Consider the following 22,939-nt stretch of genomic DNA (forward strand, 5'->3'; position numbering starts at 1 on the left):
CAAAGACTTGGCCTCAAAGAGAAGAAATGGCTTAGAAATCTCTTCCTCCCAGAATGGAAGGAAGGCAAAAGCTTTTATAGAGGATAGATGGGGTGACCGCCTGAAAATGGAAAGTTCCTTTTGGGGGTGGGGAAAGATTCCTGAGAGTTGAGGGGGATTATTGTTTAGGAAAGGTAGTCCTGATTTCTGGAATTATCTCTGTCCCCTGGCGCCTTTCCAGGTAGTAGCTAGTCTAATGGACTTTCCTGATATCTAGTTGGCTGGGCTAAACTTTAATAGTCTCTTAATTCCTCAATATGTCAAAAAGGATTAAAATGGCTACCTCGGTTCAGCCAAATGACTGATGGGGAGGACTGATTTGATCTTTTAAACGTCTGTGAGTCTTCCTTCTGATTGGCCTGATTATACCATTTGGACCCCCCCCCAGACTAAGGTAAGACAATCCCAATTAGTAGACATTTTAATGAGGTGGGATGAGAGCCACTTCTGCTCCTGGTGGGTTCAGGAAATGGGAATAGTCTTCAGATAATAGGATTAGGCTACAGTCAGAATCTGCTGCAGCAGCTTTGAAGCAGCAACTAGGATTTGGGTTGACTGGGTGGTGGGGGCAGTGACTAAGGTGGACAATACCAGGGAGGAGATTAAAATAGAATTGAGAAAACTACCTGAGCAATTTTTTGGTGTTCAGTCATGTCTCACTCTTTGTTTTTGTTGTTGTTGTTGTTGTTGTTGTTGTTTTTGGCAGGGACGAGGGTTAAGTGACTTGCCTAGGGTCACACAGCTAGTAAGTGTCAAGTGTCTGAGACCGGATTTGAACTCAGGTCCTCCCAAATCCAGGGCCCATGCTTTTATCCACTGCACCACCTAGCTGCCCCATGTCCCACTCTTTGTGACCCCACCTGGGGTTTTCTCAGCAAAGATATTGAAGCGGCTTGTCCTTTCCTTCTCCAGAAAGGAAACTGAGGCAAACAGGGTTAAGTGACTTGCTCAGGGTCACACAGCTAGTAAATGTCTGAGGACATATTTGAAGATGAGTCTTCCTAGCTTCAGACCCAGAACTCTATCCACTATACCACCTAGTTGCCCCTACCAGAGTAAAGGGCAGAGGCAATTCCAAGACAACAGCTTGACCTTTAGGGAAGTTTCTCTGGAATGTAGGGGAAGGGTGAAATTACTAGTGCTAGGAGTTTGGACTCACAAGGAGAGAAAGGGACAGTACTAAACCTGTGTCAACTTGACTAAGTCTTTTTTTGGTGGGGGCAGGGCAATGAGGATTAAGTGACTTGCTCAGGGTCACACAACTAGTGTCAAGTATCTGAGGCTGAATTTGAACTCAGGTCCTCCTGAATTCAGGGCTGGTGTTTTATCCACTGTACCACCTAGCTGCCCCCCTTGATTAAGTCTTAAAAATAAAATTAAAATCAACTTTCAGTTTTACGATGTTCAGGCTTCTGATGGGGACTGGATTTGGTTAACTCAGATTCTATGCTTTTGTGAGGAGCCAGGGAAAGTCTTTTCAAACTTGGGCTTGGGGGAGAGGGAATCTAGATAGAGAGAAACAGTGAATTCAATGTTTAGGGGATTTTTTAAAAAAGGAAGTAGAGTTGTTGGATCTCTTAGCCCCAACACTAATTTAGTACCCCATTTAGCCCCTGTTGCCCTCATCCCCAGTAGTCCCTAGACAAAAGAACTTTGCCTATTCCTCTCTGTGAATCAGTTTGGGCATGTGAGGACCAGGAAAAATGGGAAGGAGCCAGGGGCCCCAATAGATAGACCTTACTCCTTGATTCCACAGGCTGTGTTCAGCCCTTCTTCTAGGGCAAAAAAAAAAAAAAGGAAAAAGGAATAGAAGAGAAGAGAAAAGAAAAGAAAAGAAAGGAAAGGAAAAGAAAAGAAGGAAGAAAGGGAGGGAGGGAGGAAAGGACAGAAGGAAAGGAAGGAAGGAAAGGAAAGGAGGGAAGGAAGGAAAGATTAGGAAGGAAGGAAGTGACATGGGCCTAAAATCAATCAGAAAGGGTTTTTCCTTTGAGAAACAAAATCAAAGATACAGCAGATAATAGGGCAGACATATCAAGGAATCAAGGGGCTATAAAAATTTTAACTAGGTGTGTCTACTACCTGGCTGGAGCAAGGAGAGAGATAACCCCATGTGAGATTTAAAATTGGATATAAGATCATTAAACTCCCCTTTTAACCTTTCCCTTATATATCTCCCAGACCAGTAAGAAAAAGAAGCCTCTGAGCTTTAATCAGAGAGGGATTAGCTTTTATTGTTTGGGAATTAATTAGCCAACAAACAGGTGATATTGATTAGGGAAAGAGGAAAGTAGAAATACAAATGAATAATCTTAGAACTAAGCTTAGTCTATTTTCTTTTATAAAACTCACTGAATCCCAAAACTACCTGCCAGGCCGAGAACCAGAGCCATCACCGCTTAACTGAAAAGCCAGAGTGTGCCAGACCGAGTGAGCACTTCTGTTCTACTACCCAGTTTTAAGTTGGCATCCCGGAAGTATCACGTGCTTGGCCACGCTCTCCCAGGCAGCAGCAGGTGCATGGCTGTTCGTCAAGGTCTCCTCCCCAAAAGGGGCGGTCCTTCCAAAGCTGCTTTACCACATTCCCCCCTTTGTTTCATTTGAAAAATGAATGAGTTTGCTCAATGAAACAGCCAAAAATAATATCCTATGCTAGCTAATAATATGTTAATATCAATATAGAAAAAGGAGAGAGAAAAGTTTTGTCCAGAGGGGCAGTCCCTCATGAATGCGACACTTTGACATTGGTCTTGCAGAGGGAGGGCCTCTGCAGAAAGTACATGTTACAGATGGTATGTAATAACAGAAGGAGATAACAAAAACTAACAAAATAAAACTGTTCATATAAAGTCTCTGGGTTCTCTTGTCTTCTTGAAGTGGTAAGATGTCATCAGGAGGAAGCTGGATTCTGGTCTGGAAAACTGGATTCTGGACTCTGGTTTGGAAAGCTGGATTCTCTTCTTCAATTGTTTGAATTGCTGGATTTTTTACTAAACCTTAGCATAGCATTGTCAATGAACAAATTAATAAATTCCATTACATTCCCTCCTTTATATAATAGAGGGTTGAGGTAGTTGTGCAATCTATAACACTTCTTACCACCATGTATCTGGATCAAAGCCAAATTTAGTATGTATTCATGACACCTGAAAAATGTTATGGAAAGATTATCATACCATATCTCATGGTTTCGAGACAGCCAGCGATTGTGCTAGGCCACAGGTGATTAGACTGAGTGAGACAAAAAGAAAACAAATTCAGTTAAGTTAGGTTATATTAGGAGGGAGAGAGGACTAAACTGGACTGTGTCTAGCAATTGTGCTCTATATAGTCGCCATCATTAGCAAACCATGGACTTACGTATACCTGCCTCTCCTGTTGTTGCACATATATTCTCTCCAGGGCCTGCATCAAAGCTCACAGTAAGTTAGTCTCTGAAATGATAAGTTTCCATACTTCCTAAATCTCATATTAATTTCACCAAAGACAGTATGATGGTAAAAATGCATGCTATGCTGCATAACTGGGGATATACTAGTAATATATACAACAATTCCAAATTATGCCCAGAATATAATGACATATAAATGATAAATGAATGTAAATAGCTGATTATATTAGACATCATTACATAATCTTCTTTTAGCAAGTTGACCATATCATCTTATACATGAATTCTCTAGTATAACAGTAGCAGATACTTAAAGTGGTGATCAATTTATCAAAAAGAAATAAGGCTTCAATCAGCAAGATTCAATATTTTCATTGACAGATCAAGCAATAGGGTTCAATAACCCTCTTTTTTAAACAGAATCCCATAAAAGAGAAAAAAAACTCATGGTTCTCTCAAAAGAAAGAGAAAAAAAAAGAATTCTGGTAGCTTCTGAGGCCCAATGGCCCCACCCACAGCATATACTTAAAATGTCTTTGAAAAGTCACTTAGTTTACAAGATTGAGTTAAAAAGAAAACAAAAGAAACAAAAGTCAAAAGCAAACCAAAACCAAAACCAAAAATAAAAATGCAAAAGGTTTGCTAAGTATCCTTTTGTGCTCATGAGGAAACTTAAGTATGTGGTGAATTCCAGGCCTTTTCAATGCCTTTCAAAAAACAAACAAATGGGGCAGCTAGGTGGCACAGTGGATAGAGCACTGGTCCTGGAGTCAGGAGTACCTGAGTTCAAATCTAGCCTCAGACACTTGACACTTACTATCTGTGTGACCCTCGGCAAATCACTTAACCCCAATTGCCTCACTAAAAAACAAAAAAAACAAGAAACAAACAAAAAAGGTGGTTTCAAGGAACAGAGGTTAAGTAGGGGGAGGGGAAAAGAGGTGGGGGAGATTGAGGTAGGTCAGAAAACAAGTCCATGTGCTTCAGTGGTTTACCTGCAGAAGGAAAAGCTTGGTTGTTTTTTTTTTGTTGTTGTTGTTGTTTTTGTTTTTTTAGTGAGGCAGTTGGGGTTAAGTGACTTGCCCAGGGTCACACAGCTAGTAAGTGTTAAGTGTCTGAGGCCGGATTTGAACTCAGGTACTCCTGACTCCAGGGCCGGTGCTCTATCCACTGCGCCACCTAGCTGCCCCAGGAAAAGCTTGTTAAAGCTAAATTATTATGTTGCTAGAGTTTGGAGTATACCACATTGTTTTAATTGGTTCCCCAATTCTCTGCACACCAAAGTGGCAGGGGTTTCCGAATTGTCATTGATTTTTCTAATCCTGTCATAATGTTCTCTATGGTGGAAAATGTGGAGTTCTTTAGCATCGGCTTTGTTTGTACCATGGATTTTAGCTAAATGGAATAGCAGTAAGGCAGTTGTTAAGTTTTAAGCAGGCCAGCCTGATCCAGAAAGTGCAGGATATTCTTCTGCTAACAGGACATATTCACGGCATATTGGGCATGTACTTTGTTCTTTAAGCCACTGCTCAATACACCATTTATGAAACCAGTGCCCACAATCCATCTCACATACATGTTCCTGGCTTAGCAATTCATAGCATATTATACAGGGATCATCTCCACTGGAGGGAGAGGGAATAGGAGTTGGGTTATCTCCAGCAGAGGGAGCTATTTTAGCGTCTCTCTCACCATGGTATCCCTTTAATCTCTTTCCATATTACAACAAGGATAGTAATGATAATGAGATTTGTAGTTATTTGAACTATCATGAGTATGGTATTAGAATTTATTTCAACTGCAGGCATAAAATTTCTACTAATATTAAACACATTCTCAGTGGAGACAGTCACACCCATGCCATTATACCAAAATTTTTTTGCTGAGGAGGAAACCGATAACACAATGAAGGAATATTAAGTAAGTTAGATGTTTAAGTTGGGACATTATGCTACCCCAATACATTCCAATGAGAAAAATCAAAGGGAAAACAAAATATTCAAGCACATTGCCCTTTAAACTGGACTGGCCTTTTCTCTTTAAAGCAAGGCTTTTAGAGGCTTAAAGGCTTTAAAGGAGATTAGGCAAATGAGGGAAAGTCAGTGTGTGTGTGTGTGGGGGGGGAGTAGTTTGATAAATCCACCAAATTAGCTGGCTTGTGGCCAAACTAGGGAGGGTGGGAGGGTCCTTAAGGTCCCTTTGTGGTCACCAAAACTGTGAGATTTAAAATTGGATATGAGATCATTAAACTCCCCTTTTAACCTTTCCCTTATATATCTCCCAGACCAGTAAGAAAAAGAAGCCTCTGAGCTTTAATCAGAGAGGGATTAGCTTTTATTGTTTGGGAATTAATTAGCCAACAAACAGGTGATACTGATTAGGGAAATAGGAAAGTAGAAATACAAATGAATAATCTTAGATCTAAGCTTAGTGTGTATATATATATATATATATATATATATATATATATATAACTTTTTATTTATTTATTTTTGGTGAGGCAATTGGGGTTAAGTGACTTGCCCAGGGTCATACAGCTAGTAAGTGTCAAGTGTCTGAGGCCGGATTTGAACTCAGGTCCTCCTGACTCCAGGGCCGGTGCTCTATCCACTGCGCCACCTAGCTGCCCCTGTCTATATTCTTTTATAAAACTCACTGAATCCCAAAACTGCCTGCCAGGCTGAGAACCAGAGCTGATCACCAGAACACGCTGTCACCGCTAAACTGAGAAGCCAGAGTGTGCCAGACCAAGCGAGCACTTCCGTTCTACTACCCAGTTTTAAATTGGTGTTCCGGAAGTATCAGGTGCTTGGCCATGCTCTCCCAGGCAGCAGCAGGCGCACGGATGTTCCTCACAGTCTCCCCAAAAGGGGCAGTTGTTCAAAAGCTGCTTTACCACACCCAAAACTGTAACTCTCCGGTTTCAAGTCCCCCCTATCTACCCTCTATAAAAGCTTTGCCTTTTTCCTGGCTTTTTGAGGAAAACGTTTCTAAGCCTTTCCTCCCCAAGAGGCTAGGTCTTTGACTTTTCTCTCAGCCACATTCCCTAGTGCCAAATAAAAAACTACTTTAATTCTGATTGACTATGTGCAAGAGTTCATTCTTTGAAAGAGCCAGTTTTCCTATGACAGAAGGAAGGAAGGAAGGAAGGAAGGAAGGAAGGAAGGAAGGAAGGAAGGAAGGAAGGAAGGAAGGAAGGAAGGAAGGAAGGAAGGAAGGAAGGAAGGAAAGAAGAAAAGTGATATTTATTCAACATCCCATTGTTTCCAGCTCTGATTATTAATCAGTGTTGGGGGATGCAGCCCTCTGGAGGGGAAAGATACTTTTAAGTCTGCAGCTTTTTTAATCACCTGCTCTTTGTAATGTAACCCTACTAGCAAATTGTCATGTTTTTGTTACATTAGGGAGGAAGTGAGTTTCAAGAGCCCCGACCTCTTTTTCTTGAGGTGTACCTATCTCAGTTGTCTGAAAATTACCTATACAAGCTGTCTTCACCTTGAAGCCATTGCTGATCTCCATAGATCAATGTGTTGCTATTTTGACATGCTTAGAATAAAATCCTTTTAATTCTCTTTGTCCTGAGTTTTGCTTCCTTAATCAAGGTGAGCAAGCCCTCCCACAGTTAGAGCCAGAAGTAAAAAAAGTCATCAAAAAACGAAAACAAAATACTCCAGGCTATTGCTCATCATTTGTTGAAAGGAAAATTCTTCATTTGGGATTTTCACCCTGATTAATGAGGTGATGGCTTCAAGCTGGGGCCAGCTTTTGTGGGGAACTTTATTTGTTGATTTGGTTTTTTGGGTTTGTTTTTTTTTTTTGCGGGGCAATGGGGGTTAAGTGACTTGCCCAGGGTCACACAGCCAGTAAGTGTCAAGTATCTGAGGTCGGATTTGAACTCAGGAACTCCTGAATCCAGGGCCAGTACTTTATCCACTGCGCCACCTAGCCGCCCCCTATGGGGAACTTTAAAGACAATTTGGAAAGGTCCACCACAGCAAAAGAAGTTGGGCCCTTGCATCTCAATTCCTTCCCCAAGGTAGCAAAAACGTGACAGTTTACAGGTAGGGGTGCATTAAATAGAACAAGTAATGCAAAAAGTTGTGGACTTGGTATCTCCTCCCCACTCCCCACCCCCAACACTGATTAACAAGCAGGGCTGGGAACAATGGGCCACTGAGTCAACATAACTTTCAGTTCCAGGAGGAGGAAAGATCAGAATAAAGCAAAACACAGACATGGATGACATTGTCACAAAACTGATATGAAAATGATCTGAGTCCTTCCCCCTTCCTTTCCAGCAGAACACCTACTACTGGACAAGGTGAGGTTGCAATCTATGAAAATTCCCAGCTTGTTTTTTTCTCATGAAAAAGAAGCATTTTGTACCCAGTACTTTAATAAAAGATTGAATGAATGAATGAACAAACCACATCTCCCCTTTTCTATTTGTATCAAGGACACCAGCCTTTGCCCTTGGGATTATCCCTTTTCAATTGTTGGGATTCTCTCCTCTCCCTCTGTGAGAAATCTTTTGAGAAGTGTTGTTGTTTCCAACTCTCAAGACCCCTTTTAGGGATTTTCTTGGCAAAGATATTGAAGTGGTTTGCCATTTCCTTCTCCAGCTCATTTAACAGATGAGGATACTGAGACAAACAGAGTTAAATGATTTGCACAGGGTCACACAGCTATTAAATATCTGAGGCCAGATTTGAACCCAGGTCTTCCTGACTCCAGCCTAGGCACTATCCACTGAGCCACTTAGTTGCCTACTTTTGTGAAGCAGCCTGGTATGATTTAAATAACATAGTCTAGGGGCAGCTAGGTGGCGCAGTGGATAGAGCGCCAGCCCTGGAGTCAGGAGTACCTGAGTTCAAATCCAACCTCAGACACTTAACACTTACTAGCTGTGTGACCCTGGGCAAGTCACTTAACCCCAATTGCCTCACTAAAAAAAATTAAAAATAAATAAATAACATGGTCTAGATGTCTTAGAGGAAGATGGAAGACCAAAAGATAAATGGAAAGACACTAAATAGTAGCTAGTATTTATATAGTACCTTAGCAATTTGCAAATATGACTTCATTTTATCCTTACAACAACCTTGGGAAATAGGTGATATTATTATCCCATTTTAAGAATGAGGAAACTGAGGTAGACAGGGGTTAAATGACTCGCCCAGAATCACACAGCTAGTAAGTGTCTGAGGCCAGATTTGATCTTAAATCTTCTTGATTCCAGGTCCAGTGCTGTGTCTGAAAAAAACAAGAGAGCAGAAGTGTTCTTCTGAATTATAATGATCATTTTGTGAGCCAGAGGCATGCTGCTCAAGTGCTGAGAGAAGGAAATAAGAGACCCATTGTGTAGAGGGTAGGATTTGGTATGATAAAAAGAGAAGATTTAAAAAGGTATTCTTGCCTGGAGATGTGAGAGAGCTAGAATACTTTGACCTTTTCTTAATGTATATTGTTGTTGAGTCATTTCAGTCATGTCCGACTGTTCATGACCCCATTTGTTTGTTTGTTTATTTTTTGTGGGGCAATGAGGGATAAGTGATTTGCTCAAGGTCACACAGCTAGTATCAAGTGTCTGAGGCTGGATTTGAAATCAGGGCCAGTGCTTTATCCACTGCACCACCTAGCCACCCCCATTTGGGGTTTTCTTGGCAAAGATTCTGGAGTGATTTGCCATTATCCTTCTCCAGTTCATTTAACAGAGGAGGAAACTGAGGCAAACAGGGTTAAATGACTTTGCCCAGGTGTCTGAGGACAGATTTGAACTCAGGACTTCCTGATTCCAGGGCCGGTGGCTCCATCTACTTTGGCACCTAGCTGCCCTTTCTCAATGCATAGTCCAGCTGTTTGAAAGCAGGTTTTGTGAAGACAAAATTAACACCTTTTGATGGAGAATAGTGGACTTTTGGGGAGAAGGGAAGTAGAGATAGAGGAGCAAAAGAAAACCTATGGAATCTGCTAGGAGCAAAGGACAATGACTTTGGGAAATGGACCCATGCCTCCTGTCAAAAGCAGTGGAATGTTACAAGGCCAAAGAAGGAATGCCTTGAGAAAGCCGATGGTGAAAAAAACAATGAAGGAAGCACAGACTTTGGAGAGAGCACTGACCTCTTCTGGGAAGAAGGAGAAAGGGGTGGGGAATGGGGAGAGAGAGACAGAGACAGACAGACAGAGAGAAAGACAGAGCAAGCCCAGGAAAGGCCAAAATTAGACAATAAGGATCCTGCCCATGGGCAAGTTTTGTGTGCCCTAGAAGGATCAGTGTTGGGGTGGGGGTGGGAAGGTAATCTCTAAGAATCATTTTGGTAGAAAGATAGGATGGACTGAGATAATTTATCAGGAACTGTGAACTTAAATAAAACCCCTTATTTGTGAGGACCAAATGATATAACATATGTAAAGTAAATGTTGGCCAGGTCTGTAACTAGGCAGGGCAACTTGGCTTTATCCCAGGGAACTGAAATTCAGAGGGGGCTAACAGCAGTTGCTGTACTTTAACAGCATAGAAACAACCAAGATTAGTACTTATTAACAGATAACATTTTAGAATAGAACTATACTATTTCCCAAGTGATTCCGCTAGCTTTCCCTTACAAACATTCAGGTTCACAAGGCTTTGAAACATAGGCTATTTTAATTACATAGTAAAGTAGTAGTATCAAACTAAAATAGGTTCGACACTTCTATAGTAAAGGATAGTCAGTTAATCAGCTACTGTTAGGCATGTGTTAAGTGCTGGGGATACAAAAAACAAGCAAACAAAAAAGACCATCCCTGATCTCAAGGAGCTTACTCTAATTAAGGGGGAGTGGGGAAGGTGACAGCATGCAAACAGTGATGTGCAAGCAAGATAAATACAGGATAAACTGAACATCATCATCAAAAAAAGAGGCACCAAAATTAAGGAGGATAGGGAAAGGATTTCTCTGAAATTCGGTGGGTTTTAGCTGGGACTTGAAAGACAAGAGGGTCCAGGTGAGCAGGTGGAGCATTCTACAAATGGGGTACAGCTAGAGTAACCATCAAGTCAGGAGATAGAGTGTCTTGTTTGAGGAATAAATAGCAAGGCCAGTATCATTGGCTGGAAGAGTAAGTGGTGGGCACAGTTAAGGTGGAATGAAGACTGGAGAGATAGGAAGGAATACAGAAAGGATTTGCATCTGAACCTAATGGGAATCAAGCCCTGTTCCCATCCCTTGGTTGATTCTTCTTATTTTAACTTTAGCTTCAAAAGTTTCTTTTATCGTCCTTAGAATTTTTGGCAAGGCTCAAGCTGGGCTTTAGTCTTCCTGATACTATTCTGATAGATTTGTGATCAACACTTTTGTGTTCATCCTTGGTTGCTCAAATGATGAATATAATTGGAAAGAACATTAAACTGTGTAATCAGCCAAGCCCAGCTGTGCCACTGGCAGCTTGTTCCAAGGTCACACAGTTGCCTTCTCTTGGCCTCAGTTTCCTCCCTTTTTTTGTGGGGCAATGAGGGTTAAGTGACTTGCCCAGCTAGTAAGTGTTAAGTTTCTGGATTTGAACTCAGGTCCTCCTGAAATCAGGGCTGGTGCTTTATCCACTGCACCATCTAGCTGCCCCTATCTATTCTATATCTGAGCTTTCCGAAACCTGCTTTTCTAAAGGTATAGAAACAAAACTGGCTATGCTCAGAGCTTGCCAGTTTTAGTCCTCCTAAAAGCTTAAGGTGGGATAGTCATTCCCCACCCCGCCAACATCCTTAAGCAAAATAAATTCCCACAGGGGCAGCTAGGTGACGCAGTGGATAGAGCACCAGCCCTGGAGTCAGGAGTACCTGAGTTCAAATCTGGCCTCAGACACTTAACACTTACTAGCTGTGTGACCCTGGGCAAGTCACTTAACGCCCATTGCCCCGCCAAAAAAAAAAAAATTCCCACATTGGTTGTGACAAAAATGTATCTTAATCTGATTTTGTACATGTTATCACTCTGAATCCTTGGAAACCTGCTCTCCCCAAATCCAGAGAAACTGTCAGATTTTCTCTTCATCTCAAACCACGTTTTAGTTTATTGTTTCCTTAACTAGCCCACTTAGCCACCAGAGGGCACTCTCTTCCTGATCATCTCAGCCTTGCTGCCCTGTAGAGACTGAAGATTAGAATGTCCTCTGGGAGAGAGAACTGGATACTTAAAAGGAGTTTGTCAACCTCAGGTTAGAGAAAACTGAAGCAGGGATGAGTGTCAAATAGCAGCAAGAACTTCTGCAGACCCTTGGCACCCCAAGTCCTAAGCCTCCACCAGTCCCTGGCTCAGGACTCCAGGTTGATGGGGAAGATGAGACAGGTTGACTGTGTGAGGGTGTCTCCTGCAATGTCCCTGGTCCTGTTTTCTCGGCTCTCCTTATAGTTGCTAGTCCTTACTCTTGACCCAACCCCATATCTCATCTTTTCCTCTTTCCTCAGAGTCTTTTCATAAATTAATTCCTATACATTCTTTCTTTATATTCCCAGAGCTTAGCACAATGCCTGCAACATAGGAAACACTTAATAGATACCAGATGACTTGACAATCTGCTGAATCCATTCCTGACTCTCAACACTTTTTCATGTTCTTCTACTCCGAGAAGACTCCTTAAACTGACACTTTCTGCTCTGCTTTCCCATTCTCCTTATCCAATTACCTAGAATTCCGAGGAGTCGGTTCCTCTGTCCTTATCTCAATCTCTGTGTCTGTCTCTTTGTCCCCTAAGAAGCAGAGGATCACAGAATATCGAAGCTGGAAGGGGGCAGAAAGTTAATTTTGTTTAGTCAGCCCCTACCTGGACAAGAATCCCTTAGAAAAACAGTCCGAACATGTAAACGTTTGTCATCCAGTCTCTGCTAGGAGACCTATGAGGATGGAGAGCTCACTACTTTAAGTGGAAACCGGTTCCACTTTTGGACAGGCAGTTTTTTTTCTGACATCGAGAAACAATTTGCCTGTTTGCAATTTCCACTCATCGAGATCTTGATTCTGTTCTCTGGAACCAAGCCAAATATGCCCTCTCCCCAAGTGCTTGAAGACAAGCCTTCCCCTCGATCAGGCTGGTAGTTCTCCAGGACAGGGCCATATCGTCTCGGAATATCCCCACTCTGTACAGAACTGCCTAAGATGCCCAATGCAAAGGTTGGACATAGCTTTTGGTTATCAAGGGGTTAAGTCCTCCCTGTCTCCGCCCCCTTTTCCTAGCCGGCGGGAGTATGAATAGCGGGACTCGCTCTTCTCTCCTGTCCAACTCTCTCCGGAAGCTCCCCCGTCCCTCCCTAGCTCTCTCACCCTGGTTCTCCTCCAGGCTCTCCCGTGCTTGGGGACCCGCCCCTTTCTCCTCTCACTCAGTGCACTTCTCCCTCCGGGGTGGCATTAAGGATGATGGAGGGCTGCCTGGGAGAAGAGTCTGTCCAGATGTGGGAGCTCAATCGGAGGTTGGAGGCCTATTTGTCCCGGGTCAAGTCTCTGGAGGAACAAAACGAGAGGCTTCGGCTGGAGATTGGGAGCCTCCGGGAGTTACCTGGAGAGCCGTCCTGGAGAAGCCGGGCCGAGGACGAGCTGAATGCTCTGCGGACTCTGCTGGACCAGCGCTGGAGCGAGAAGCACGCTGCCGAAGTGGCCAGGGACAACCTTCTGGAGGAGGTAGAAGGGGTGGCGAGCCGATGCCAGCAGCAGCGCTTAGCCCGGGAGCGGGCTAAGGAGCAGATGGCCGAGAGCCGCCGGGTGCTGGAGGCCGAGAAGTGGGCGGGGGTGTGTCTGGGGAACCAGGCGGCGGAGCTGGAGAAGGAGCTCGAGGCTTTAGTGGCTGCACATGAGCAGGAGCGAGCGGGAATGAGCGCCCAGGTGGCCCGCTCCACTTTGGGCCTGGAGACCTTTCGCAGGGCTCCAGATAATGCCCCTGCACCCGACGTGCAGGACCTCGCCCGCACGTTCGGGGAAGCCTGGAGGGGTGCGGTGGAAGGCTACCAGGCCCGTGTGGCCTGCATGGAAGCCTCCCTGGGACAGGCCCGGGAGAGGCTGGGCCAGGCGATGCAAGGGACCCGAGAGGGACAACGAGAGGTGCAGCGGCTGGACGTGGAGAGGGAAGCGCTCCAGAGCCGGCGAGAGATGCTGGAGCAGAGGCTGGAAGGCCAGTGGCAGGAGCAACAGGAGGCAGGGGAGAAGTTCCAGGTGAGCACGATGCCCCCGCCCCTCTGTTTCTCTATGCGAACTCCCGGTCACTTTTTCCCAGCTCCTGCCCATTGAGTGCTCCCGGCTTCCCTTGTCGCTGCCTTTCTTGCTCAGCGTCTTCCTGCTCTGACCTCTCTTCCCCCAGCTACTGGGACTGAAGAAGTTCTTGGGAATCGGCTTTGGTTCTAAGAGATCAACTTCCTAGTCGCTCTAACGTGTGGCGAGGATGAAAGGAAAGGGGAGTTATTCAGTCTGTAGGGACCTGGCCAGAGGAAGGGAGCCTTAGCAAATGGCATGTTCCCTCTGTCATTGGAGACATTCCCCATGCCAGAAAAGGATCGCATTCTAGATATGACACTTAGAGCCCCCAACTCCAACACCTAAAGATGTTCTTTGGGGTAGCCCAAAGTTTTCCTCAGGGATTCCCTGGAAGGATGCAGAGAGTTAGTTGGCTGGCAATTTTCAGAGAGACAGAGACAGAGAGAGAATGAGACAGAGTCAGAAACAGAGCCACAGAGACACAAAGAGAATGAGAAAGACAGACACAGAGAGAAAAAGAGAGACAGAGAGAGGCAGAGACGGAGACACAGAGTGAGACAGACTCACTGAGACAGAGAGTGAGAGACACACACAGAAATAGAGAGAGACAGAGAGAAGCAGAGACACAGAGAATGAGAAAGACAGACACACAGAGAAAGAGAGGGACAGAGAGAGAGACAGAGACACTGAGAGTGAGACAGAGATACTGAGACACACAGTGAGACACACAGAGATAGATACAGAGAGACAGAGACAGAAACAGAGAGACAGAGACACAAAGAGAATGAGAAAGACAGACACAGAGAGAAAAAGAGAGACAGAGAGAGGCAGAGACGGAGACACAGAGTGAGACAGACTCACTGAGACAGAGAGTGAGAGACACACACAGAAATAGAGAGAGACAGAGAGAAGCAGAGACACAGAGAATGAGAAAGACAGACACACAGAGAAAGAGAGGGACAGAGAGAGAGACAGAGACACTGAGAGTGAGACAGAGATACTGAGACACACAGTGAGACACACAGAGATAGATACAGAGAGACAGAGACAGAAACAGAGAGACAGAGACACAAAGAGAATGAGAAAGACACACACACATACACACAAAAGAGAGAGAGACAGAAAGAGGCAGAGAGAGACAAAGACACAGAGAGTGAGACAGAGTCACTGAGACACAGAGAGAGACACACAGAAACAGAGATACAGAGAGAAACAGAGACACAGAGAGACAGAGACACAAAGAGAATGAGAAAGACAAACACACACAGAGACAGAGAGAGACAGAGACACTGAGACACAGAGAGAGTGAGACACAGAGATAGATACAGAAAGAGAGAGACAGAGATAGACAGAGAGAGAGAGAGAGAGAGGGAGAGAGAGCGCCCTTATATTTCCAAACAGTTTTGTAGGAGCATCATCTCTTTATTCCCCAACCTCCACATATCTATGCCCCCTGGGACCCTTCTCTCCGTGATTCACAGCAACTTTCAACTCTTCCTTATTCAGGCAGCTTCGATTGAGCCAAGAAAAGATTACCAATGGTTTTACAGATCCCAGGGAAGGGGTTAGGGGACCCAGGCATCCAGATTTCCAGCCTTTCTCTGTCTCATTCTGATGTTCCCTGGGGGGAGCTCCACATTCCAGAGGAGCAGAGACAGCTGTCCCTGCTCTCACACACAGCTGTGACTGACAGCTGAGAAAACAACCTCCCAGTTTGGACCTGAATGGGGAGTGGGGGGCCAGGGTCCTAGATGAGCAGGATTCCCTACTCATCTGAGGAAAAAGGATTTCAGGAAATGTGTGTGGGGGGGGAGAGGGAGCTAAAGCTTGGAATGAAAGGGAGGGACACAAAATTGGGTGTGGGGAGGGTGAAAAATAGAGGGGTAGGGGATTGCTCAAGTTCTCAGGTAGTTTTTTCCCCTTCCTCTTTTGTTTCTCCTTCTCTTCTATTTCTCTTCTAACTTTCTCCTCTCTTCTCCCCTATCTATTTGCTTTGGAGTTAAATGTTAGAGGGCTGAACATCTTTACAGGGCTGAACCACGTGACACAAACCCTTTGAGAACATTGTTGAAGAACCCTCCCCCCAAAAAGAGAGAGGATGCAGTTTTTGCCTCTGGGACTTCAAAGGGAAATTTTCCTGGGGGAAAGCATATGTAAGGGTCATCTCCCCAGAGTACCGAACAAGAAGGAATAAGCTGCTATTGCAACAGGAGGGATGGGAAAGCCTTCCTACCCTTCAAGACGAATGGAAGGGGGGTTGTTGATTTTTCTGTTCCTTGTTTTGCAGTTGGCTGTGGAGGCCCTGGAGCAGGAGAAACAGGATCTTCACAACCAGATTGCTCAGGTCCTGGAAGATCGACAACAGCTGATGCACCTGAAAATGTCTCTTAGCCTAGAAGTGGCCACATATAGGTGAGGCCCTCTTCCCAGGACCCTTCTTCCCCATGACATCATGGTTCAGTGAACAGGAATCCTTGAACCAGGAGTCAAGACAAGTGGGTTCAAATCCCAGACCTGCCATTAACTTACCATATGATTTTAGACAAGTCCCTTCCCCTCCTCTGAGTCTCATATGCAAGACAAAGGTCTTGAACCAGATCTCTAAGGTCCCTTCTTTCTTTTACAGCCCCTTTTCAGCTACAGGGAGAAAACCAGTGCATCAGCTCTCCCCATAAGTTTCTACATCTCTCTTCCCACACATCCCTTCACACCCTTATTTCATCAGCCCTGAGTTTCAGATGAGTTCTTCCAAAGAGGCAAAGAACTGATGTCTAGGATATCTTCCAGTGCCCACTGCCTAGTTTTCATTAAGCCTGCCACCTTATTTCTATGCAGCAAGGTGGGAGGAGGCTTAGCTGTTGGCTTAACAAGCCCATCTCCTTTCTCATCTCTATCCTAAGCCTCCAGGGAAGTCCTGAATCCTGGACTAGGTCGACAAGACACAGGGACACAATGCTAGATGGGGAGAGATGGGATAAGGGCAGGGAAAGAATGAAAATGGGAGGGATTAAAGAGGGATGAAAGTAAAAGGATTGGGAGGGGGGGTGGTCAAGAGCCAGAGGAAAGAAGGTTGGAGAGGAGTGAAATTTGTTGTTAGAAGGATGAAGGTTGGACAGAAGGAAGAACTTCTTTATGGTCAGGGGTGGGAAAGAGAAATGTCCATGGCTTTTACTTCCTTGGAGACAGGGAGAAAAGGCATGCAACAATGTTTATTTAGTTGACTTGCAAGACATTGTCTTCCCTTTTTCCATTGGTGATAGTGGGAGGTAGGTAGGAGGTATGTTCTACCCAGAGATGGGGGTTGGGGGGTAGACATGATGATTCCTATCTTTTAAAGGGACCTGAGATCCAGAGTGCTTGGAGATACCAAGACAAGGGTCTCGACCCCCAATCAAACCACTGAGAGGAAAGAGGAAAGGAGGCCCTGAGGAGTTATAACTTGGGTTCTTTGTAGGGGTATGGGGAAGAAGGGTTTCGAATTCTGAATTCATTTGCTATTGTGTGAGTACAGCTCCCCTTCATTCTGCATGGCAAAAGGGGGGGAGCTCATCCCATGGGAACGGCTTGAGAATTCCTGCTTCCCCAAGGAAGCCCCCCTTCTCAGACCCTCCAGATGGCTGTCAGGACAATGGCAGCTGATTAGCATGAGAATAGCGGCGCCCCCCCCCCAATCCCCACTGGGAGAGGATGAGGTCATGGGCATGAGGGAATAGATTCCATAGTGGGAGAGACACACAGTCTCCAAAGCAACGTGTGTATGCATATGTGATTGTGCTGGGTAGCTTTGTATCTATGTGGCTCGTGTGACTCTGTATCATGGTATAACTGTGCGTAAGTACTCTAGTGAGTGACTGCTACGTTTGTGGTCTGTGGGACTGTAACCTTAGTCTGTGGATATGTGTTTGTGTCTGGATTTCTCATTTTGCGAATGAAAATGAGATGGCTCCTGTCATGTTGGTCAGGGGGAAGGAATTGACCAGTCATTTTTCCAGGCTGGATTGGTTTAATTAATCAGGCAATTAGAGTAAACCAGGACCTCTTCCTTTGTTTCTAGAACCCTCCTGGAGGCTGAGAGTTCCCGGTTGCATACATCCAATGTAGACTCAAAGGCCACTGTCATCTTTCCTGGTAAGAATATGATATCTCTGGCTGACTCTTAATCTACCCCCTTGCCTTAGCCCTCCACCCATCAAGGGAAGGCTCCTTCGATATCCTGATACCCTTACCCAACCCTTATTCCTCTTTCTGGTACATGATGAGACTTGTTTTGCCTCTCTTAGACCTCTTGCCCCAATAGATACCCAAATATGAGAATAAATTCCACTTCAAAGGGGTCCTCCTCAATCAAGGGAAGATAATTTGAGGCCAGATCTTGATGATGGAAAGGGGTTCGGGAATGTAGTGGTGGAGATAAAGGGGGAGAAATTCAGCAGGAATCTTGTAGATAAGGGGGTGTTCACAAAGTTCACATACTGACTCTGACCCTACCCCCTCTGTCTTTTCAGACCCTAAAATGGAGTTGTGTCTTCCCGTGACACCTGAGATCCGACGTCCAGGGCCCCGGCCTCCTGTCCTGAGCCCCACATTCCTTCCTGTAGTGGATACACTTAGGACCCCAATACCCACATTTCTGAAGAGTCAAGGATTCCTCCCAACCCAGACACCCACCTTGGCCAGCACCCCCATCCCATCCATTTCCCATGCTCACCACTCAGGCACTAGGAGGGAAGTCCAAGCCCAGGTGGCACCCTCCTACCTTCTCCAGGGACCATCTTTTGATGGACCCAAGCCAAAGGATAGTGAGCACCTGGCTGCTCCAAAGATCCCATGGGCCAAAGCAAAGGTAGGCATTGGAGTGGGGAGTAGCCCGGGGCCTGAAGAGCCAGGGGTTGAGGAACAACAGGTCCCCAGTTTTCCTTGTCCAGATGAGCTAATGGAACAAGCTGAGGATGGAAAAATTGTCTTAGCAACTGACTCTAGCATTGACCCCATGAAGGCCAAAGATGGGGAAGAAGAAAATGAGAAGCTCAGTGGCTTCATTAGTCCCCAGCCCTCAGCTCCAGAGCCTAGTAAATACCAAAAGAAGGAGGAAAAAGAAATCCAGGGGGTGGCAGAGGAGGAAGAAGAAGCTAAAGAGACAATAGCAAAGAATTTGGAAGGAGAGGCATGGCAAAAAGGAGGGGTCCTAGACAGGGAGGAGATCCAGGAAACCCTGAGGCTGCCAGGTGAGATCCAGAAAACACCTGAGATTTCAGATGAGAAGTTTCAGGAGACACTCAGGATTCTGGGTGGAGAGATGGAGAAGACCCTGAATCTGCCAGGTGAAGAGATCCAGGAGACCCAGAAACTTCCAAGTGAGGAATTCCAGGAGACCCAGAATCTTCCAGGTGAGGAGATCCAGGAGATCCATGATTTGCCAGGTGGGGAGATCCAGAAGCTGTCTAGTGAGGAGATCCAGAAGCTATCCAGTGAGGAGATCCAGAAGCTGTCCAGTGAGGAGATCCAGAAGCTGTCCAGTGAGGAATTCCAGGAGATGCAGGTTCTTCTAAGTGAGGAGATCCAGGGGATGCAGGTTCTTCCAGATGACATCCAGGAGAATCTTCCACATGATGGGAACCAAGAAATACTGAGTTTTCCAGAGCAGGAGAACCAAGAGATACTGAAGTCTTCAGAAAAGGAGATCCAAAAGACACTGAGGTCTCTAGAAGAGGAGAATGAAGAGTTATTGAGCTTTCCAAAAGAAGGCAGCCTGGAGAGAGAGGAGAATCAGGAGACACTAGGTTTTCCAGAAGGGAAGAAACAGGAAAAAGTGAGTTCTCTAGAAGAAGGAGTCCCAGAGAGGAAGGAGAATCTAGAGACTCTAGGATCTCCAGAAGACAACCAGGAGATATCGAGCTCTTCAGAAGAAGACCTGGAGATGGAGGACAACCAGGAGACACTAGAACCTCCAGAAGAAGAAAAGCAGGAGATATTGAAGGCTCTGAAAGAGGAAATCCAGGAGACACTGTGTTTTTCAGAAGGAAACCAGCAGAGGGGGGAGATGAAAGAAATAGTAGGTTGGCCAGAAAAGGGAATGCAGGAGATATTAAGGTCTCTGGAAGAAGGTAACTTGGAGATGGAAGAAAACCAAGAGATTCCAGAAGAGGGAAAAGGAGACTTGGAGAGGAAGGAGAAGGAGGAAATGTTGCAGTCTCTGGAAGTGGAAAAGCTAGATCTCCCAAAACCAGAGGATGTGGCTAGGGTGGACCAGGAGCACTCTAGTGGGGAAGAGGAAAAAATCCTGTGTGAGGTGGGAAAGGATCACGAGGAAAGTGCAAAGCAGAAACCAGGAGAACAAAGTGGCCTTGAAGGGAACTTGGAGGTTGTGGAGGAGACAAGACTGAAGTATGGTGGCCCTGGTGAGTCCTGGCATGCTGGAGAAGAGGAGATGGGGAGCCAGGAGTCTGAAGAGCAGAGATTCCCAACAAAGGAAAAAATTGAGGAGGGGATGACCGAAGGCCCCCAGGTGGAGTTCAGGGAGGTAGAGTCACTGGAACTTGGAGCAGTGATGGAGCAGATGTTAGAGGAGGATGGAGCCTTCAGGGAAAATGATGGTGTAACTGCAGGGGATGATGGATCCAGTGCAGGACTAAAGTCATCAGAGGGAGAAGAGGTAAGAAGCCAAGAACAGCTGGGAAAGGAGGCATCAGAATCAGAGAATTGGGAAGAGGGGCCATCAGAGCCACACTACAGGGAAGTGATTTTAGAGGTTTCAGGGGAGCAGATCGAGAGACAGACTAAAAAGGATGTGCAGGAAACAGATGAACTGAACCAGCAGCCTAACAATGTGCATATGGAGAATGGAACTCATCCCAAGTTGGAGGCCCCAGAGATACTGAAGGAACTAGAGCAGGGGAAGTCTTTGGCAACGGGGGAGGACCCCAGACCCTCTTCAGACTCCCACTCTGCAGAAACCACAATCGGCATTACTGCTGACGACCAGGGTACTACCACTCAGTCTGGTCTCATGGGCCAGGAAGGACCCCAAGAGGAAACAAAAGAAGAAGGTGCCTCTGAAAATAGCCAGAGCCCCCAAGTTGAGGTTGACCCAGAGCAAATGCTACAGACCTCCAGCTCACTTCCCAAAGACCCCCTGGTGTCCCCTTTTAGGGCTGAGGGCCACCAAGAATTATGGGAAAGCTGGAAAACAGAGGAGACAAGGGCCAGTGAGGAACCAGTCAGGGAAATAGGGAAGGTTGATGTTCAAGACAGCTCAGCAGTCTTCCAAGAGGACGTGGAGGAAAGTGAGGAGGATGATCTGAGTGAGACTCTTCCAGACTCCACACCCTTGGGCCTTTACTCTAGGGACCCAGACTCATCTAGTTGGGGGATGATGGGAAAGGATCATCCCTCTCCTCAAGAGGAGCATAATGGTGATGCCTGGAACCCCCCAACCAGGCATGCGGAGGCCAGTAATGCTCAGGTTAGTGAGGGAGAGGAGGATGAGGAGGGGGCTTCCGACTCTGAAGTGTCTGAAGAGTTTGAGGACCTTGCTGCTGATGCTTCCCTCTTACCTGGAGGTTCTGGAGAACTAGTGGAGACTGTGGGGCATGGTTCAGAATTGGTGCTAGATCCCCCCACCTGGGATCGGGATGGAGAGTCTGATGGATTTGCAGATGAAGAAGAAAGTGGGGAGGAGGAAGAGGACGGTGACAATGATGATGACGATGACGACGACAATGATGGGAGAGGTGAGGGGATTAGGCATTGGAAGCTGGGTCTCTCTTCGGGAAGTCCAGTGAGCTACCATCAGGAAGAGGAACTCAAGGAGGATGGGGACAGAAATGCTGATGCCTCCTCAGATGTTGGAGAGACGGAGGGAGCAGAGAATCCTTCTCCCACAGTTCTGGAGGTTGAGAAAGAGATAGAGCCCTCAGGCAGACCAAAGTCCCTGGACAGCGACATACAATCCAACTCTGAAGAAGAGCATTCTCACCAAACTGAAGACAGGGGAGACTCAGACCTGGAGGAGGAGCTGGAGGTACCCCTGCCACACAATCAGAGGCTCTTAGGAGTGAGTGACCTGACCCCCTTGGATAAGGAGGACCGAGCCTCAGATGCTGACCTGATTGAGATACCCTGCAGAGTGGATGAAAGTGTCGGGAAGTCTGGGTCTAGCCTCAATGGTGGGGGTCCCAGTCTGGACCATCCAGATGACATCAGGGGAGAAATACTGAATGGGTTGGGGAAGCTTGAGGAAGCAGGCCAGGGGAAGCTATGGGCCCTGGAGAGAGAGGGAGGGGAAGGGAAGGCCGCTGGGGAGGAGCTCTCCTCCCAGACCCTATGGAGTGGGGGTCCCCTCATCCTGGAGCAGAGACCATTCCTGAAGTTCACTCAGAGCAAGGAAGAGGATGGAGATTCCTGGTCCTCAGGGGATGAGTAGAAAGGGGTCTCTCTTCTCTCTTCTAGCTCTGGGGAGGGGACAAGGGACAGAGGAAATGGTAACCCCCCCCCATTGCCCTCAAGCTTGGGAGTCTTAGTCTTGACACCACTCATGACCTAACCAGTGTTTTGACCCCTAGGGTCAGGAGGTGGGTTGGAGAAATAGGGTTTCCCCAGAATGGAGGCTGTGGGGAAAAAAAAAAAGCAATTCAGTTCCTTCCTCCCTCCCTTGGAAAAATGGTATAGGAGTACTTTCTTCCCTCTCCTCTTGGAGATTTAGACCAGATCTCCATCACCACAGAGCTCTCTGGGGTTCTCACTGTGGTTATCCCCTCACTCCCCAAAAGCTCTTTCTCAAAGAGCGGTGATGAGGAGAGTTCTCTACTTTGGGTGCAGTGGAAGTAGAAGAGGCATGGGGAGTGGGTGGGAAGTTAGGGGATAGAGTGCTAACTTTTTGGAGCTAGTAGTGACAGTGGTTATGGCTCTGCCTCTGCACAATCTGGAAGGGGGGTGGGTGGGGGTGGGGGATGTCCCGTGGTTGCTAACCCATATGAAAGGAGGGACCACCAAGCACTCTCATATGCTCAGCCTGAATCCTTAGCTCCTCTGCCCCCATGGTATCTAGGCTGGTTTTGTGAATAAAGAGATCACAGCCACCAGAACTCCCATCATTGTGTCCTGACTTTTCTGCCCCCCTCCAATTCCTACCTTGGGTGGGGTTCTTGGTTCGATTTAGAGGTTGGCTGAAAGGCCTAGGGGCTAATTTAAAGGAGGTGGGGGGACAACCATTCTGGGAGAGGAGAAAGGAGTCTAGTCGGGCTGGGGGTGAGGCTGGGAACCAGCCTTCTCTCCCCCCTTTCCCCCCAGGCAGAGG

At 46.1% G+C, this 22,939-nt stretch overlaps 1 protein-coding gene across 1 annotated transcript; it reads left to right on the forward strand.

The window, feature by feature from the left end:
• Positions 1–12,696: 12,696 nt before the first annotated feature.
• On the forward strand, positions 12,697–22,564 carry NES (nestin). The gene is made up of 4 exons (XM_043964158.1): positions 12,697–13,605; positions 15,932–16,056; positions 17,699–17,772; positions 18,150–22,564. The coding sequence occupies exons 1-4, from the start codon at positions 12,814–12,816 to the stop codon at positions 22,064–22,066; spliced, it is 4,908 nt and encodes a 1,635-aa protein (XP_043820093.1). The 5' UTR covers positions 12,697–12,813; the 3' UTR covers positions 22,067–22,564.
• Positions 22,565–22,939: the final 375 nt, after the last annotated feature.

Source organism: Dromiciops gliroides, chromosome 4 (genome assembly GCF_019393635.1).
Source record: "Dromiciops gliroides isolate mDroGli1 chromosome 4, mDroGli1.pri, whole genome shotgun sequence".
Taxonomy (NCBI): Eukaryota; Metazoa; Chordata; class Mammalia; order Microbiotheria; family Microbiotheriidae; genus Dromiciops; species Dromiciops gliroides.